We start from the raw sequence: 16,849 nt of genomic DNA, 5'->3' as shown, positions 1-16,849 counted from the left end.
AGGCAGTATCCCATTGGCATTGAGCATGCTCAAACCATTCAAGGCTTTGTACACCTCTATCAGATCACCTCGTCAGTGCCTAGTCTCCAGACACTGTAATTTGCAAAACTTAAGCCTTTCTTCGTAAGAGCAAACCCTTTGTTCCATTCACTAACCTTGTTGCCCTTCTCTCTACTCATTCCAGCAGCTCTACATCCTTCTTGAAATGAGGCCTCCAGACCTGTATACAGTACTCAAGGTGCGGCCTCACCATTGCCTTATACGAGGGAATAATCACTTCCCTATCCCTGCTAGAAAAATTTCTGTATATCATTGATAAGACAACATGAGCTACTCTTGCAGCCTTTCTGCACTGCTCAGAGAACTTCATATCTGCCTACACAATTACCTCCAGGTCCTTTTCATTCTCTACCACTGTCAGTGTAGTACCACAGAGTTGATATGTTACTCTGGTGTTACTCTTTCCTTTATGTAGTACTTTACATTTGTCAATGTTAAACTTCATTTGCCACCTCTCAGCCCATCTGCTCAACCTTTCCAGATCCTGTTGCAGCAGCATAGCATCAGTTGCGTCCTTAACAATACTGCCAACCTTTGTATCGTCTGCAAACTTTGACATTATATACTAATATACAAAACATTATATTGGATATTATATAAATATACAAAACAACAATGAACCCAAAACTGAACCCTGAGGGACTCCACTAATAACATTAGTCCACGATGAGCAGTGTCGATTAATTACCACTCTGTCTTCTGCCACTCAACCATCCCTTTATCCATAGCAACAATTTGCCACCAATGCCACACTGCTCCAATTTGTGCAGCAGTCTTCCATGTGCAACAGTATCAAAAGCCTTTCTAAGATCCAAATATATAATATCAAAGTTATTCCCTGCATCCAATTCTTTTGTGACTACATCATAGTATCCAATCAAATTGGTCAGGCAAGACCTTCCCTTAACAAAACCATGCTGTGTCTGAGCTATAACTGAATTCTTGTCAAGATGATCCTGCAGGGCTTCCATTAATTTTCTTGATACAGAAGTTAAACTCACAGGTCTATAATTACTTGTGTCAGCCTTTGATCCTCCTTCGTGAATTGGGGTTACATTTGCACATCTCAGTCTGTGGGTACCTCCCCTGAGTCCAAGGAAGCTCTCATAATTATGGCTAACAGATTGCTTAATTCCTTTGCTGCCTCCTTTATATAACTGGATAGATCCCATCCACCCCAGGTGCCTTTCTTGTATTTATCCTCAACAATTTCTCCTCCACTTTACTCTCAATTATTACAAGATCGTCTAGCTCACTGCCAGTGTTTACTTCATCTATGGCATTCCCCTTCCTGAATAGCTCCTCATGTGTGAATGTAGATGCAAAATATTGATTTAGTTTGTTAGCTACCTGAGCAGGATCATGAACAGTTGAACCGACGATATCAAGTGGACCAATCTGATTCATCCCCTTCCTTCTAGAGTTTACATAAGTAAAGAACTCCTTGCTGTTTTTCTTTGCATCCCTTGCCAAAGATTTCTCGTAATCTGCCTTCACCTGCCTAACCTCCTTTGTAACTTGGTTACAGATCAACTTATATCTGTCAGAGGCATCTGCGTCACATGTTAATTTATATGTATCCCATGCATTTTTCTTCTCTGCCATATGTCTCATTAGTTCATCTGACATCCATTTAGGCCTGAACCATGAACAATATTTCTTAGTTGGTATGTAAAGCCTAATAGCTTCCAAGATAAGTTCTTTGAATGCTTCCCGTTTTGAGTTTGCTGTTGGTAACATCGTCACCTGGTCCCACTGTAGTGTCAACTCTGTATCAAATGTCAAATCTGTGTAGTATCAACTCTGTGGTACTACACTGACAGTGGTAGAGAATGAAAAGGACCTGGAGGTAATTGTGTAGGCAGATATGAAGTTCTCTGAGCAGTGCAGAAAGGCTGCAAGGGTAGCTCATGGTTTGCAGACAATACAACATTTAAATACTGTCTCAGACCATCGCAGTCACCTTTACGAAAGCAATAACCCTTCTCTTTACCCCTGATGGTAGTTACCTCCTTGAGTAAATCCCACTTCAGCACACTGTGATCACTGCCACCTAGTGGTTCCTGTATCTGCAGATTCTTAATACATGAAGAATCACTACTGATAATCAAATCAAGAGTATTGCTCTCTCTAATTGCCTCCCGAACATGCTGATTTAGAAAACAATCACCCAATAAATCCACAAAAGCCTTGCTAGTGTGTGAGTGACCAACCCACAAATTCCAGTCAATATCTGGAAAATTAAAATCCCCCATTATAAGACTCTCTGATTTACTGACCCACTATTTCCCTGTACAGTTTCTTATTATACTCATCAGAGTCATTAGACCTACAGCACACTCCTACTCTCAATTTTGATCTCCCAATGCTTATGTCACACCAAACTGACTCGACACTGCATTGTCCAGCGATGTCGACTGGCTTCACTTCCTTGAATTTTATGTGTTTCTTAACTAATAGCATAACTCCTCCCTTCCTATTCTGTCTGTAGACATTGTACTCCCCAAATTCCAGTTCTGCATTACTTATATCTGTGTTACACCACATATCTGATATCCCAACAATACCCGCCTTTGATGCTTTGATCAATACCTCAAATTCATCAAATTTATTTACCAAACTCCTAGCATTGGTGTACACGCAAGTATAGTAGTAGTAGTAGTAGTAGTGGCATGTGATGCCAGAAAGCAAATGTATGAGCTTATGCAGCATCAGCAAAAAAAAAAAAAAAAAAAAATCACGCCATTCCCTCCAAATGCCTGTCCAGTTCCTCATTAAATTTATTCAACCTATCAACTTCCACAACAACAGATGGAAGTTTGTTCCACCCGCTGGCTAAAGGCAAATTTCCGCACATCTATTCTACATCTGTCCTTTCTTAATTTGAATTTATGCCCCCTTAGGTTCGTAATCTGAACAAGTGGCAGGATCCCATCAGAATTCAGCGTGCTGAACCCATTCAAGGCCTTATACACCTCAATCAGATCACCGTGCAGGTGCCTAGTCTCCAGCCACTGCAATTTGCAGAACTTAAGCCTCTCTTCATAAGAGGATCCCTTCATTCCTCTCACCAATCTTGTTGCCCTTCTCTGTACACGCTCAAGTAAATCTACATCCTTCCTAAAATGATGCCTCCAGACCTGTACGCAGTACTCAAGGCGTGGCCTGACCATTGCCTTATACAGAGGGGTAATCACCTCCGTTTCCCTGCTAGCAAAATTCCTGTATATCATTGAGAAAACCCCATGACCTGCCCTGGCAGCATGTCTGCATTGCTCAGAAAACTTCATATCTGCCTGCACAATTACTCCCAGGTCTTTTTCATTTTCTACCACTTTAAGTGTAGTACCACACAGTTGGTACGGTTCTCTGGGGTTACTTCTACCCATATGCAGTACTTTGCATTTGTCAAGGCTAAACTTCAGTTGCCACTTCTTAGCCCATCTGCCCAAATTATCTAGATCCTGTTGCAGTAGCACACTGTCATTAACAACCCTGCCAACCTTTGTATCATCTGCAAACTTCGACACTAAGCCTGTTATACCTTCATAAATATCATTGATAAATACACAAAACAACAGTGAACCCAACACCGAACTCTGTGGGCCTCCACTAATAACATTAGTCCAAGAAGAGCAACACCCATTGATTACCACCCCCTGTCTTCTCACACTTAACCATCCTTTTATCCATTGTAGCAACTTACCCTTAATACCATTCTGCTCCAATTTGTACAATAGTCTTCCATGCGCAACAGTGTCAAAAGCTTTCCTGAAATCCAAAGAAATGATATCAAAATAATTTTTTGCATCCAGTTCCTTTGTAACCACATCATAATATCCTATCAAATTTGTCAGACAAGACTTTCCCTTAACAAACCCATGCTGTCTGAATTATTGCTGCAGTCTTGTCTAGATGATCCTGCAATACATCTTTAACCAGCGACTCCATTGTTTTACCCAGAACAGAAGTTAAACTAACTGGTCTGTAATTACTCGTGTCACCCTTCGATCCCCCTTTGTGAATTGGGGATACATTTGCACATCTCCAGTCCGTGGGAACCTCCCCTGAGTACAAGGATGCTCTCATAATTATGGCTAAGGGTTTGCTTAGTTGCTTTGTCGCCTCCTTTAATATAACTGGATAGATTCCATCCACCCCAGGTGCTTTTCTTACGTTTAACTTCAACAGTTTCTCTTCCACTTTTCTCTCAGTTATTACAAAATTATTAAGTATCCTGCTACAATTTGATAACCTTCTGCCATTTTCAAACCTTAATAATTCCTCACGTGTGAATGTAGATGCAAAATACTCATTCAGTTTGTTTGCTATCTGAGCAGGATCATCAACAGTCGAACCATCCATGTCAAGTGGACCAATCAGATTCATCCCCTTCCTCTTAAAGTTTATATAAGTAAAGAAATCCTTGCTGTTTTTCTTATGATTATGAGAGATCTTTTGCAGATTATGAGAAATCTTTTGCCAAGGATTTCTCATAATCTGCCTTCGCTTGCCGAACCTCCTTTGTGACCTGATTACAGATTAACTTATATCTGCCGTAGCCTTCTGAGTCGCTTGATAATTTATATGCATCCCATGCATTTTTCTTCTCTGGTACGAGTCTCATTAGTTCATTTGACAACCATTTAGGCCTAATCCTTGAACAATATTTCTTAGTAGGTTTGAAACTTTTAGTAGCATCCACGATTAATTCCTTGAATGCTTCCCACTTAGAATTTACTGTTGGTAACATCGTCAGTTGATCCCACTGTACAGAATTTAAAAACTGTCGGAGACCACTGTACTCGCCTTTACGGAAGCAAAAACCCTTTCCTTTACCCCTGATGGTAATTAAATCTTTAAGGAAATCCCACGTCAGTACACTGTGATCAATGCCACCTAGTGGTTCTTTTATCTGCAAATTCCTAATACATGAATGATCACTGCTGATAACCAGATCAAGAGTATTACTTTCTCTGGTTGCCTCTCGAACATGCTGCTGCAGAAAACAATCATCCAATAAATCCACAAAAGTCTGACTAGTGTGTGAGTGACCAACCCACAAGTTCCAGTCAATATCTGGGAAGTTAAAATCCCCCATTATAAGACATTCCAATTTACTAGCCCACTCTATTTCTCTGTACAACTGTTCATTGTACTCATTCGAGTCAGTAGGCCTATAACACACTCCTACTCTTATTTTTGCTTTCGCAGTGCTTATGTCACACCAAACTGACTCAACAGTGCACTGTTCATGCACCTGTTCTTTTCTTAGCTACCCTAACACAACCCATGTGTTTACTTGTACCCCAATGACTCCCAGCAGTCTCAGAAATATCCTGCATCTTATTTTCCAAGCTGCTGCTCATTCCAATAGAAGCAGTGCAAGAATCACTTTCACCTCTGCCAGTGGCTACTGTTAATCTATTAGTCCTTGTATCCCCCAAATCCGGCAGTTTTCCGACCCACTTAACACTGCCTCGATAGCATCAGCAAACATTCTTGCACCTTTTCTATTTAAGTGTATCCCATCCCTGTAGAAGCAGTCTCTCCTGTTAACAACCCACCTCCTGTAGGTTGGTCACTCACACACTAGCAAGGCTTTTGTGGATTTATTGGATGATTGTTTCCTATATCAGCATGTTCAGGATGCAACTAGAGGGAGTAATACTCTTGATCTGATTATCAGTACTAATTCTTCATGAATTAAGAATCTGCAGATAAAGGAGCCCTAGGTGACAGTGATCACAGTATGCTGAAGTGGGATTTACTCAAAGAGGTAACTACCATCAGGGGTAAAGGGCAGAGTTTTTGCTTTCGTAAAGGCGACTACAATGGTCTGAGACATTATTTAAATTCTATACAGTGGGACCAACTGATGATGTTACCAACAGCAAATTCAAAATGGGAAGCATTCAAAGAACTTATCTTGGAATGCTACTAGGCTTTACATGCCAACTAAGAAATATTGTTCAAGGTTTAGGCTTGAACAATATCCAAGGTTCGTGGATGTCAGATGGACTAATGCGACATATGGCAGAGAAGAAAAATGCATGGGATATATATAAATTAATGGGTGACATGGAAGCCTATGATAGATATAAGCTGGTCTGTAACCAAGTCACAAAGGAGATTAGGCAGGCAAAGAAAAACAGAAAAGAGTTCTTTACCTATGTAAACTCTAGAAGGAAATGGATGAATCAGATTGGTCCACTGGATATTGATGGTTCAACTGTTGATGATCCTGCTCAGGTGGCTAACAAACTAAATGAGTATTTTGCATCTACATTCACACGTGAGGAGTTATTCGGAAGGGGAGTGCCAGAGGTGAAGTAAACTCTGGCAGTGAGCTAGATGATTTTGTAATAACTGAGAGGAAAGTGGAGGAGAAATTGTTGAGGATAAATATAAAAAAGGCACCCGAGGTGGATGGGTTCTATCCAGTTATATTGAAGGAGGCAGCAAAGGAAGTAAGCAAACCCTCAGCCATAATTATGAGAGCTTCTTTGGACTCAGGGGAGGTACCCATAGACTGGAGATGTGCAAATGTGACCCCAATTCACAAAGGAGGATCAAAGGCTGACAAAAGTAATTAGAGACCTGTGAGTTTATCTTTTGTTCCAGGAAAATTAATAGAGGCACTGGTTAAAGAAGCACTGCAGGATCATCTAGGCAAGACATCAGTTATAGCTCGGACACAGCATGGTTTTGTAAGGGAAAGTCTTGCCTGACCAATTTGATTGGATACTATGATGCTGTCACAAAAGAACTGGATGCAGGAAATAACTTTGATATTATATATTATATAGGAAGGCTTTTGATACTGTTGCACATGGAAGACTGCTACACAAATTGGAGCAGTGTGGCATTGGAGGCAAATCGCTGCTATGGATAAAGGGGTGGTTGAGGGGGAGAAGACAGAGTGGTAATCAATGGACACTGCTCATCGTGGACTAATGTTATTATTTGAGTCCCTCAGGGTTCAGTGTTGGGTCAATTGTTGTTTTCTGTATTTATAAATGATATTGATGATGATGGTATATCAAGCTTAATGTCCAAGTTTGCAGACGATACAAAGGTTGGCAGTGTTGTTAAGGACACTACGATAGTATGCTGCTGCAACAGGATCTGAAACGGTTGAACAGATAAGCTGAGAGGTGGCAAATGAAGTTTAACATTGACAAATATAAAGTACTACATAAAGGAAAGAGTAACACCAGAGTAACGTATCAACTCTGTGGTGCTACACTGACAGTGGTAGAGAATGAAAAGGACCTGTGGGTAATTGTGCAGGCAGATATGAAGTTTTCTGAGCAGTGCAGATGGGTAAGCTCATGGTGTCCTGTCTGGAGGCCTCATTTCGAGAAGGATGTAGAGCTGCTGGAACGAGTACAGAGAAGGGCAACAAGGTTAGTGAATGGAACAAAGGGTTGCTCTTACGAAGAAAGGCTTAAGTATTGCAAATTACAGTGTCTGGAGACTAGGCACTGGCGAGGTGTATAAAGCCTTGAATAGTTTGAGCATGCTCAATGCTGATGGGATTCTTCCTCTTGCTCACAATAATCATCTGAGAGGGCATAAATCCAAATTGAGGAAAGACAGATGTAGGATAGATGTGCAGAAATTTGCCTTTAGCCAGCAGGTAGTTGGTTGGTGGAACAGACTTCCATCCCTTGTTGTGGAAGTTGATAGCCTAAATAAATTTAAGGCTCAGCTGGACATGTATTACGAACGGAGGGGTGAAATGGGAGTAGTTTTTTTTTTTTTTTTTGGCTGATGCTGCATAAGATTGCTTTCTTGCATCATATACCTCTACTAATGCTAATGATCTAGCAGAAGCAATTGAAATTGAAACTACTATATACTATTGAAGGATTAAAATAAATAAGGAATTGTGCTAAGGTATTCTCTGATATATTTAAAAAAGCTACATCAATTTGGCAAGATGATTGATGTAGCAGATTAAAGATTTGGTTAGGCTTTAGAATATGAGGTGCAATCCTGTGCATCTTTGTGTCTACAAGTGATAGGCAGGTCTAGCTCTGCCCACTGTTTAATTACGTAGACTCTTCAGCACTGCGACTTTGCATTACAGAGAATGCCGTTTCTTAGATGACTACAGCTGGCAGGAATACCATGTACAGGCCGGTAAACCTGAGCTATGTTTTTAGTAAACTAACAATTCCGATACTTTTCTTTCCCCTATGGCTTTCATATTTATATTTGGTTAGTCAAAAAAAAAGATTATGTTAGTTTAAATCATTAATTTGGGACTGATTCAAGTGAAGAATGATGCCCATAATCTTTAGCATGTAGTATTGTCTACAGCCACAGTTCTTTTTTTGCTGGAATCCATCCTGAATTAGTGGTCACAATCTTTTTTTTTTTTTTTTTTTTTTGACCAAACAAAAATGGAATTATTAAAAAATCACACTTCTGTGACCCAGTACACAGCTTTTCATGCATTCAACAAAAAAAAGAGGAAACTACTCAGAGAACTAGATCCTCCAATCACAGGAAACTGGTGGGCAGAGCTAAACCTGCCCATCATTTGTAATTGCAAAAATCCATGGCATTGCATCTCATATTCTAAAGTTTAACCAAAAGTTTTACTAACAAAATATGCTTCACATTTGGAAAACTGTTAGCGCAGTTACCTTACGGGAAGAGTATGATTTATGGTAGCAAAAATTTAAAGATTTGGTCATTTTGGAAAACACTCCAAAAAGATCAACACAATTTAAAATAGCTGTACATGAAGTTTTGACAATGTTATCAAAAAATAAAAGATGATTAGATTTTTTATTAAATTAAATGTGACCTATCCATACTGTTTATCTCCCACCCAAATAAAAATTCCTTGGTTGCACCGCTGTTACGAATTCTCTTCTCGCCCGTATTTGCGATATGAAACCACTCAATGAGACTTAAATTCATGTGTGATAAACAGAAACACAAATGCCCTGGGCCTGAAAATCTTCAGCGGAAAAATTTGAGCAAAATAATGCACCTTAAATAATTCTCCACCAAAATCTCCATCAACCTACAATCTTTTCTAGATATAAATTTTAGTTATACTGTATAAAGATTAACGATGCAATACATTATACATATATAAGGCTCAGGCTTCCTTGCACCATATGGCTAATAATAATAATATCCTATATCTCACAGTACCTACTTTACACTGGAAATATTACGGCATACTATGAAGTGAACTTACCTCTTCGTGTTAAATACTAACCTGAACCGAATCTATTCTTATGTAGTTCGCCTTTTATGTTACGACACCTCACTGGTAATACTGGATCAAAAACGGACGGATCCCAGTTATATTTAAACTTCCTATCAGTGTTCGTAAGAGGTGTTCCAGGTGTTGGGGAGGGTGTCAATGGCGGCTGTGGATTTTTTAAAACAGCCGCATCAATAGCGGATTGGTCGTGAATAACAATATGTGTAGTTTTGATGGCAGCTTCTTGAAGTTGCTCAGCAAACAATCTTTGGGAAGTGGCCACGAGCACACTCGGCAAAGTACCCACACTAACTACTGTTTGTGGTTCTGCAACTACTGCTTCCGAACCTTCATTCGGAAGGTCGTCGGCAATATCGGCTGTGGTCATCACGGCAACGTTCGTTACTTCGTTCGTTTCCCCGTTTTCCATATTTTACCATATCCTTTTTCTGTTTTGAAAACAAACTTAGGAAACTATAATTTTCTTAAAGACATTTTCTTGCACGAAACAAAACACTAAACAAAGTATAATGATACAAAATGGCCCCGTATTTAATCGTTTATTTTCGTTTCCGCCCGAATATGAATTAGGTGATCCGAAAATGCGAAAGAGAAACTTCCGAATATCAGCAAGTAGCAAAACTGTAAAGATCATCTTGAGAGTATTATATTACCAAAAAAGGATTAGAGTTACAAGTCAAACTTTTTTAATATATTATGCATCAACTTTAAAGACATAATTAAAAATTATGCGTGTAATTGGTTTGTTATGTATTATAACTTATCCGTTAGTAAATGAACCTTTCAAATTTAATATACGGGTCACAGTTGGTGTATTTATTCTTGGTAGATTATAATTACTTTGCAATAATTAATTAATTACCTCCTTTCTTTTCTTTGAATGAAGTGACTGATATTTAACATAACCCGACTTCGTTTGTTAGCATAAACTTATTTCAAGTGAGACTGCGTAGGTACTTGTATGAATTGTGGAGCTCTGTAAATTAGCGCAGACTCAATGCAAACGAGCGAAAACAGCTGTTTTAAGCTTTTGTTTACATTTGAAGGAACTAACAGGATGCTAGGCAAAATGAAAATGATACTGCTTTATTTACCAGAATAAAAAGAGACTTGTAAAAGAGGCAAACTCCTCAATGAGACCTGTGCCGGACCAAGGTATTTTCGCGCCTCGGCCAAAAGATTTTTCAGCGATCCCTTTACTAAGGATATATATTTTATTTATTTTTTTTTTTTTTTCATGAATTTTAAAATTTGGCGCCCCGAGCAAGGGCCCTGCTAGCGCGTGCCGTAATCCGTCACTGAATGAGACCTCTCAATGAATACTTGACAATTGTTCGCTAGAAGTCATAGGCAATAATACATCACACTATCTGGAGCACTGGTGAAACATTTTTTATGTAACTTTCGCTTTTCTTATTCCCTTCCCCCTTCATGTGCTTAAAAATCCTGGTGTTATTGTATTCCATGCATCGTAGGATCATATTTCACTAGCCCTCAACCTTAGCTTATCTTTTTGTATTGTTATTTTTGGTTGATACGCGCCAGGGAATATGGATACATTTGCATATCCATATTTCCGCACTTCAGCACAATGTTATTTCTAGCCTATGTAGTCGTGCTGACTGTATTACATTACCATTTGTTAAATAAGTTATAAAAAAAAAGTTAAAATTTGTTAACTTATGTTTAATGCCGGACTCATGGTAAACAGAGCAGAGGGCAAGTGGTTCTATTGCGCTCCAATTCCACTTTATAAAAAATATTTTTTCTGTAATATAGACAAGGGAAATTGATTTTTTTATTTTAGAATTAATTTAAATAAAAATAACTACCACAGGAAAATAAATAGTTATTTTACAAAAAAAACTTTTATTAATTAAATTATAATTAGTTGAAAATAACTACATTCAGCCATAAAATTAATAAGAAATAAAACAAAATTTTATTTTTTGAGCCTTTTGGCTCAGCGAAATGCATTGGGTTAGCTTATTAGCAGCCTTGTTTCCAATTGACAACATTTTCAAATGATGAGAGCCTCCTCCCTGCCATTATGGCACAAAGGTAGATTTTAGTTTCGATTTTGAGAAACTTCTTTTGGCACTGGAAACTGTTATGAGAAAGGGTGAATGTAGCTTGAATCCATCATGGAATAGCTAGTGAACAAACTTGACCCACCTAATAGAAATTCTCTTGACTATAGTAAGGTCAGTATACATAGCACCACACACAGGAAGTTATCAATTTTTGTGTAGTGGATGAATTGAAGATCTTTTCACAGTAAATCTTTCTTAGTAGGTAGAACAAAACAAAGATTTTATCAGCTCATTACAGAAGTGCTGATTTTATCAGCTCATTCCATTTATGTCAGAATGATCATTCTGATATAAATAGAATGGACCTGTAAATTCATGCAATAAGTGGCCAAGTCTTCTTATACTTTTTCTTGGATATATGAACATCCCCCCCCCCAGGTTTGTTTTATGATTTTCAAGCTGTTCAAACTGCTATTTCTGCAAAATACAAATAGCATCCATTGTAATATAGAAAAGCTTGCATTCGAAACTTTCCACTAGCCTTTGTGTTACTGATTTGTCTTGCCTCCCATCAACAAACTTTTTTGTCTATGACTTTCTGCAGGGTCTTTGAAGGAAATTCACATTGGGGATTCTAATTCTATTAAAAAAATCATGTTAACATGATATTACCTAATAGAATTAAAAATTTGAAGCCCATAAACTGATTTGGTTGATGCTTTTTTTTGATTTGATTTGGTAGTTGTTGGCGCATCGGCTTCTGTGGCCATATTGCACCTCCCAAGGTTTTTGCAGTACTTTGATCCAAGCTCGAGGTGGGAATCGAACCCGCGACCTTTGGGTTGCCGGGCAGGTACTTTACCCACTCGGCTAGCCCGGTCGGCGATTTGGTTGATGCTGTTGCTTCATGCTTAATACTATCATCCCCATCTACTCAACACCTTTTGTTTGAAAATGTATAGTTTTTACGCTGTCAGTGTGATTTTCCTATCAAGTGCCACTTAATATATAATAATAGATTCTACTATAGGCAATTGAAGAGAGTATACATGTTTTAAGTAGCCCCAGAATGATAACTGAAAGGGATTAACATCAGTGTCTGGTAGACAAAATTTATTTAAATTTTATTTCTGTAATTTTTGAATATTATTTTAGTAATTTTGTAAATTTTATTTCAGTAATTTTGTGAAATTTCTGTAATGTTTTGTAAATTTAATCTTTAACTTTTTCTAAAGTATTTCTGCTAATTTAAATTCCTTCTGCTTCAGTAGCTTAATTTTAACTTCACTCGTAGATAAAGTTTTGGTAACTGTTTAATTTCTGTAATACTGTGTTCATTTAAATACTGTAGTATATTATAAATTTAAATTTTGATTTAACTTTACAATATACTACAAATTTTGCCAAAACAATGGTTGTTAAGAGATCCACTTTCAATACAAAGTCCAAGAACGTTGTGAATTATCAACTGTGTAGTAATACACTCAGGGTAGTGGAAAATGAAAAAGACCTGGTAATTTTGCAGTCAGATAGGAAGTTCTCTGAGCAATGCAGCCAGGCTGCCAGGACAGCTCATGGGGTTTTGTCAATGATCTACAGCAATTTTTTCAATGATATACAGCAACTAGCAAGGATAAGGAGGTGATTATCACATTGTACAAAACAATGGTCAGGCCACATCTTGAGTACTGTATGCAGGTCTGGAGGCCTCATTTTAGAAAGGATGTAGAGCTGCTGGAATGAGTACAGAGAAAGGCAACGAGATTGGTGAGGAGAACAAAGTGACGCTCTTACCAAGGGAGGCTTCAGTTCTACAAATTGCAGTGTCTGGAGACTAAGCACCTCTGAGGTGATTTGATCGAGCGGGCTGTTTAAGGCTTTGAATGGATTGAGCAAGCTCAATGCTGAGAGATTCTTCCCCTTGCTCAGGCCACACACGTGAGGAGGCACAAATTCAAATTGGAAGGATGGTTGCAGAATAGATGTTCAGAAATTTCTCTTTAGCCAGCAGGTGGTTGAATTGTTGGAGTTGGGGAAGTTGATAGCTCAAGGAAGACAAACTATTGGAAGGAATGAATAGGAGAAATGAGAGGTGTTGATTTCTTTTTTTTTGGCTGATTCTGTATAAGCTTGCTTTCTTGCATTATTTGCCACTGTTAATGACTCAGAAAGAAATGCCTGCAGGCATGTCTGGTGTTGAGTCACAAGCTCATCAATTGTATAACCTGTGGCATGTATTCTATGGTTGGTGTAGACAAACCAAGCTCAACTGACATCTCTTTTCTTTCCACCCAATTTAAGTAGTGTACCGAACTCAACCTACAACTTGGTGCATTACAAAAATTTGAGTCACCAAAGAAATGGGTGCTTTCCCTAGAACAAATGTAACTGGGAGCTTGTCAGGATCTCATGACCTGCCAAGCAATGCACTCCAATTCAGGTCCCAGAAAAGAACAGTCATGTGCATACTGCTCTGGTTGAAGGAGATTTAGTTTTATTAGGGGACTCTATTGTCAGGAAAACAGGTAAAATTTTTTGTAATAAAGATAGGTGGACCAGATCCAGGGTGTGTTTGCCAGGAGCAACAGCTGACCTTACAACAGATTGTAAGATTTTAAAGGCACCAAAGAGAGCATTATTATTCATGTGGGGACTAATGATATTAAACGAACACAACCTGATTATTTGTTGGATAAATACAGTATAGGGCCAAGCTGAAAAATATGCTGCAAGGTAAGTCAGAATGTGTCTGTGTCTGCAATTCTGTCCAGGCATGACATGCTGAAATCCTTGTGGATTAACTCAAGACTTGAGGGAATCTGCAAGGCTCTAGGGGTAGGGAAATTTTTATCATCATGGCCTGCACTTTTAGGTAGCAGGTAATGTATTTTGTAGTGAAAATATTTATTTGAACAAAGGTAGTGCAAGGATTTTTTGCCGCCATCACTGAGGATTACTTTAGGGTACATGGAAACTACTAGTTAGGGAGAGTAGGATAATATTGATCTACGTTTATCTGATGATATCATTCAAAGGAATGCTTGAACTCGTCTCAAGAATTCTTGTTAGTTTCCGCAACAGCTAATGTTGGCAAGATGTTCTGAGGAACAGCGTTTCAAATGAGTGGGAAAATAAAGCTAGGGAAACAAGCCTAAGTAACTTCAAGGGGTGTGTGAGGGTAGTAAACTATAGAAGAACACTTTGTCTTAACTGTGTGCACAGTAATGTCAGGAGTGTTGTCAATAAATTCAAACTCCTGGTTAGGACAACTAATGCTGACATAATAGGGTAACAGAAAAGTGTTACCTGGAAAATGGGGTTAATAAGTTCCACTATGGTATGTATAATGTACTTAGGGAAGATAGAAGGGGTAATGGTGTTATGCTTCTTATCAAAAGCTGCCTGAGAATGAAAAGAGCTTTTACTAACTTCTGCCAGCACAGAATCTGTGGTGTGAGTTAGTTGGAAGCATAGGTATAAAAAGGGTGGGGGTAATCTACAGACTAGAAGGTTGTGAAACGTATGATGGGAAATTCTGCATGCAGATGGAATGGGCAATCAAGCTTGAATGTCTTATTATGGGTGACTTCAATCTGCCCCTAACTGATCAGAACCAGTGGAAGGGAAATTCACCATGGGGAACTAAATTTTTAAATAAATTTGTACCAGCATGTTAGAGAAATTACTAGAAGTGAGAATATTCCTGACCTCATCACTACTCACGAATCAGACGATATCACAGGGCTTAAAAATACAGAAACCATTGTCGGAAAGTTATGATGCAATCGTCAGTTGGCCGACCAGGCTAGCCGGGTGGGTAAAGTGTCTGCCTGGCAAACCAAGTCGCGGGTTTGAATCCCACCTTGGGTTTGGATAAGAGTAGTGCAAAAACCTTGGGAGGGGCATTATGGCCACAGAAGCCGATGCGCCAACAACTAAAAAAAAAAAAAAAAAAATCATCAGTTGCAAGATGAAGAAAGATGTTGCAATAGTTAAAGGTAAAGGCAGGGGTTTTAATTTCAGAAGAGAGGACTATGACAGTTTAAGGCACAACTTGGCATCTATTAATTTGGCGAATTACAGAGGAAAAGCAAATACATTTGAATTATGGAATACCTTTAAATAAAAAATCACAGAAGCCATGAATGCATATCTATCTATATATTAAAAAAGTTTTCCTCCTATGATATTTATTTGAGCCAGTGGGAGAAGAGGGCGAGGCAATTACATCACTACAAATGCAATTAATTATTGACAACTGCCTTCATAACATTCACCAACCTTGTGCATGTGATTCACTGTCTAACATTTGATATTCCATCGTAACATTTTTTGTATATTAATGAATATTGTATATTTGTAAATACAGTATTGTAGTTTAGCATTTTGTAAATATTTTAAATATGAGGGTGGTTCAATAAAGAATCACCCTGACCTAGCTGCAGAGGTGCTAGCCTGTTGATTCTTGCTACAGTTTTAGTCCTTCTGTACATAGCCACCGTGCAGATTTACACATTTTTCTCATCAATGGATGAGGCTATGGATACCATTTTTGTAGAAGTGGTGAGGTTGGTCTTTGAACAATGACTCTGTTGCAGAAATGAATGTCTCGTCATCAGGGAAGTGGGTCCCCTGAAGAAATGATTTGAGAGAAGGAAACAACAAGTCCGATGGTGCAAGATCAGGTGAGTAGGCTGGATGGGACAGTATTTCATATCCACAAGTGGCCGCTTGTGTTGTTGCAATTTCAGAAGTGTGAACTGGGGCATTGTCTTGAAGCATTCTCACACCTTTAGACAGCATGCTATGCCCACATGTTTTGATTTTCTGCCGTAATTTTGTGAGTAAGTTGGCATAATAGGCACCTGTAATTGTTCTACCTTTCGGCAGGTAACCAGCCATTATTACGCCTTTCTCATCCCAACACACTGTCAGCAAGACCTTTCCTGCTGACCCTTGGACCCTTGCCTTCTTGGGGGGTGGGGAACCATGATGTCGCCATTCCACAGTCTTCTTTTTACTTTCAGGGTCAAAATGGTGTATCCAACTTTCATTCTGAGTGATTAGACAAGAGAAAAAGTCTTCCTCGTTTTTTTTGGCACAGGGCTACAACTCTTGTGATTTCTGTTGTCGATCAGCCTTCTGGAAACCAGTCAATAATCAGGGAATCCATCTTGCACTCAATTTCCATAAATGGAGTTGGTCATGAAGGACTGTTTTAACAGAGCCCACACTAATCTCAACCTCTGGGACAATTCACGCACAGATATCCAGCGATCTTCCATGATTAATGAATCCACTTTTCTGATTGTGCTGTCATCAATGGCTGAATGGGGATGACCTGGAATGGGCTCAGATTCTACCGATGTCTTACCACACCCAAACTATCTATGCCAGTGCTTCACAATGCCATAGGATGGGGCTTCATCCTTATATACAGCAGTCATCTCCTCGTGGATTTCTTTAGGAGATTTCCCCTTCAAGAACAGATACCGGATTACAG

At 38.8% G+C, this 16,849-nt stretch overlaps 1 protein-coding gene across 1 annotated transcript in view; it reads right to left on the bottom strand.

The window, feature by feature from the left end:
• LOC150076319 (deformed epidermal autoregulatory factor 1 homolog) overlaps window positions 1-9,722 on the bottom strand; it is a 116,090-nt gene extending 106,368 nt beyond the window's left edge. The window contains exon 1 of the mRNA XM_090387322.1: window positions 9,305-9,722. Within this exon, the coding sequence (XP_090243448.1) occupies window positions 9,305-9,722 (418 nt within the window). The remainder of the gene's footprint in view (window positions 1-9,304) is intronic.
• Between the last annotated feature and the right edge of the window lie 7,127 nt (window positions 9,723-16,849).

The sequence above is a fragment of the Mastigoproctus giganteus genome, chromosome 13 (assembly GCF_048544385.1).
Source record: "Mastigoproctus giganteus isolate SK-2022 chromosome 13, ASM4854438v1, whole genome shotgun sequence".
Taxonomy (NCBI): Eukaryota; Metazoa; Arthropoda; class Arachnida; order Uropygi; family Thelyphonidae; genus Mastigoproctus; species Mastigoproctus giganteus.
This window is presented reverse-complemented; position numbering and strand designations above follow the sequence as displayed.